Source organism: Salvelinus sp. IW2-2015, linkage group LG11 (genome assembly GCF_002910315.2).
Source record: "Salvelinus sp. IW2-2015 linkage group LG11, ASM291031v2, whole genome shotgun sequence".
In the NCBI taxonomy this organism is placed as follows: Eukaryota; Metazoa; Chordata; class Actinopteri; order Salmoniformes; family Salmonidae; genus Salvelinus; species Salvelinus sp. IW2-2015.
This window is the reverse complement of record NC_036851.1, coordinates 24,399,727-24,402,348: the sequence shown is the minus strand read 5'-3', so window position 1 is coordinate 24,402,348 and position 2,622 is coordinate 24,399,727. Positions and strand designations below refer to the sequence as shown.

Here is a 2,622-nt window from a genome sequence, read left to right as displayed (position 1 = left end):
AACATCACAATAAGGTGCACATAGGTCATTATCAATACAACATCACAATAAGGTGCACATAGGTCATTATCAATACAACATCACAATAAGGTGCAGACGTTTGATTTGCCTGCTGGGGGGCGAGGAGACCCCCATCGCCACTGCGTGTCGTTTTTAAGGGATTGTTAAATAAATACATGTTATAACTATTTGGTTTTAATATCATCACCTCTTGAAGAACATAGTCAGGACTACACATTTACAATTATGCCACATTTAGCTCTATTATCCGACTTAAACAGCAAGTAACTGTCTGCTTTCATGATCAGTAAACATCAATTGATCATGTAATTTCAGATACATGAGAGTATTCCCAGGATATCTCTTTATATTGGCCACCATTAATTGGATATTTGAGTGATATAACATAAAAGTGAACTATACCTGACAAATATGACTGGTTTAAGTTCATTTCCCATCCTTTGTGGGGTCTACCTGTCAAGCAGCAGAAGGGTGCATTTGCCAAAGTATTGTTTGATCATGTTTACTTTGCACGCTACCGGTAGAAACGTTGTACAGTTGGCTAAACATAGTGGTAAGTAGACCTAATGTACTTTTTTATCCAACCAACGTGAACCTACCTAGCAAAGTTAGCTAACATTATCCCCTTTTCAACATTGTTTTTCAGAGTGTTTAATCACGATTGCTGCTGACAGACATGATAGGTTACAGTGATTGATGGACAACGTCAAAGTGACTAGCTAGCTAACAACAGATCGCGTCAATATGGCCAGTTAACAAGCTACCTTTCAGGGCTTAAACTAGATGGCTATATCCAAATATAGTTTGATTTGCTTGTCATCTATTGTGGTGATGACAGAAGTCTGACTGACAACTTTACCAGGACGATGACTTGTCAATCTCTTTCCAAAAGCCCAATCTCTGATGAAGCAAGCTAAATGACACATGTTATATATGCCAAATGGATAGGCTACCCTCACGTATCTGACATTTTACTGATCATGAAAGCAGGCAGTTACTTGCTGTATAAGTCTGATGATATTAAAACCAAATAGTTATAACATGTATTTAACAATCCCTTAAAAAGGACACATTTAAAAAACAGCACAATGGTTTTAGTGGTGCTGGGGTCTCCTTGCCCCCCAGCAGGCAAATCGAACGCTCTGCACCTTATTGTGACGTTTTATTGATACCGACCTATACACACAAACAGACAAGCACACACACACACCCTAACTGTGCTGTGTGGTTGTCATCATGCAGCAGTCTCCTCACTAAGAGACAGAACCAGGCTGCCCGTAAGATCCTGAGGTTCCTGCTCAGATGCCGCCACAGGTACTAATACACACAATCTCCTTCCTGCTCCAGACCAGCTGTCACTACATCACCATGATAGAGAGGATGCAGGTGTTGACCATGTCTGTCCTCTCTAGCATGGCCGTGTGGTGACAACCCCACCCCTCCTTCCCATACCCAGTGTGTGTGTGTGCTAATAGTTGGTGTTGTTTTGCTGTTTCTGTGAAGCCTCTTGATGGACCATAGACCAGTCAAACGGGTAAGTGAGCACCAGTAACTCAGTTTGGGCTTTTCTTACCCCCTCTTCTTACTCTCATTTCTTACTTTCTCCTCATACTCTCTCTTTTTCTCTCCTTCGCCCCTTCTCTCTCTCACTTTTCTCTCGCTCCCTCTCTCCATGTGGCTGATGCCTGTTTGCATGTCAGCTCTTGAGAGGGAGAGAGGGAACACTGGGTCAGTCCAAACCTCAAACATAAACACCTCTATCTGTCCCTCTAGTCTCTGTTCCTCTCTCTTTCTCTCTCTCGTTTGCCTCCTCCTCTCTCTCTCCTTCTGTTTCTCTCTCTCTCTGCTCTCTCTCTCTCATCTCCTCTCTCTTCTCTTGCTCTCTCTCGTTTCTGTTCTAGTCTCCTCTCTGTTCTTCCTTCTCTCTTCTCTTCTCCCTCTTGTCTCGCTCTCTCCTCGTCCTCTCTCTTTCTGCTCTCTCCCTCTCCCGTTCTCTCAATCTCTCGCTCTCTTTCCTCTCTTGGCTCTTCTTCTCTGTCTTCTTCTCATCTGCTCGCCTCTCTTCTGTCTCTCTCTCTTTCTCTCTCTCTTCTCTTCTTCTCTCTCGTTCTCTCTCTCTCCCTCTCTCTCTCCTTCTCTGTCTCTCTCTCTTCTCTGACTCTCGTCTCTCGTCTCTCCTCTCTTCCTTCTCTGTTCCTCTTCCCCTCTGCTTTCTCTCTTGTTTTCTCTCCTCTCTCTTCTCTTCCCTCTCTCTTTCTCTTTCTCTCTTTTCTCTCTCTTCTCTTCCTCTCTCTCTCTCTCTCTTCTCTCCTCTCCTCGTCTCTCTCATTTGCTCTCTGGTCTTCTCTCAGCTTCTGTTTTCGTCTCTCTGTCTGCCTTATCTCTCCTCTCTGGGTCCGCTCTCCTGCGTCTCTCGTCTGTCCTCTCTGGTTATCTCTTCTTTATCGTCTAGTCGCATCTCTCCCTGCTGGTTCTCTCTCTAGTCTATCTCTCCTCGTCTCTGTTCTACGTCTCTGCAACGCTCTCGGTTTCCTCTATCTTTCGTCTTAATTTTCTCATCTCTTTCGTCCCGTTCTCTCACCCCTCTCGTGTTTCCCTCTC

At 44.4% G+C, this 2,622-nt stretch overlaps 1 protein-coding gene across 2 annotated transcripts in view; it reads left to right on the top strand.

The window, feature by feature from the left end:
* The window catches only part of camta1b (calmodulin binding transcription activator 1b), a 28,336-nt gene that overhangs the window by 20,170 nt on the left and 5,544 nt on the right, over positions 1-2,622 (top strand). The window contains exons 15-16 of one of the 2 annotated variants that reach the window (XM_023996501.2): positions 1,264-1,335; positions 1,525-1,555. In XM_023996501.2, the coding sequence (XP_023852269.1) occupies positions 1,264-1,335; positions 1,525-1,555 (103 nt within the window). The remainder of the gene's footprint in view (positions 1-1,263; positions 1,336-1,524; positions 1,556-2,622) is intronic. The other variant, XM_023996500.2, reaches the window with a different exon arrangement.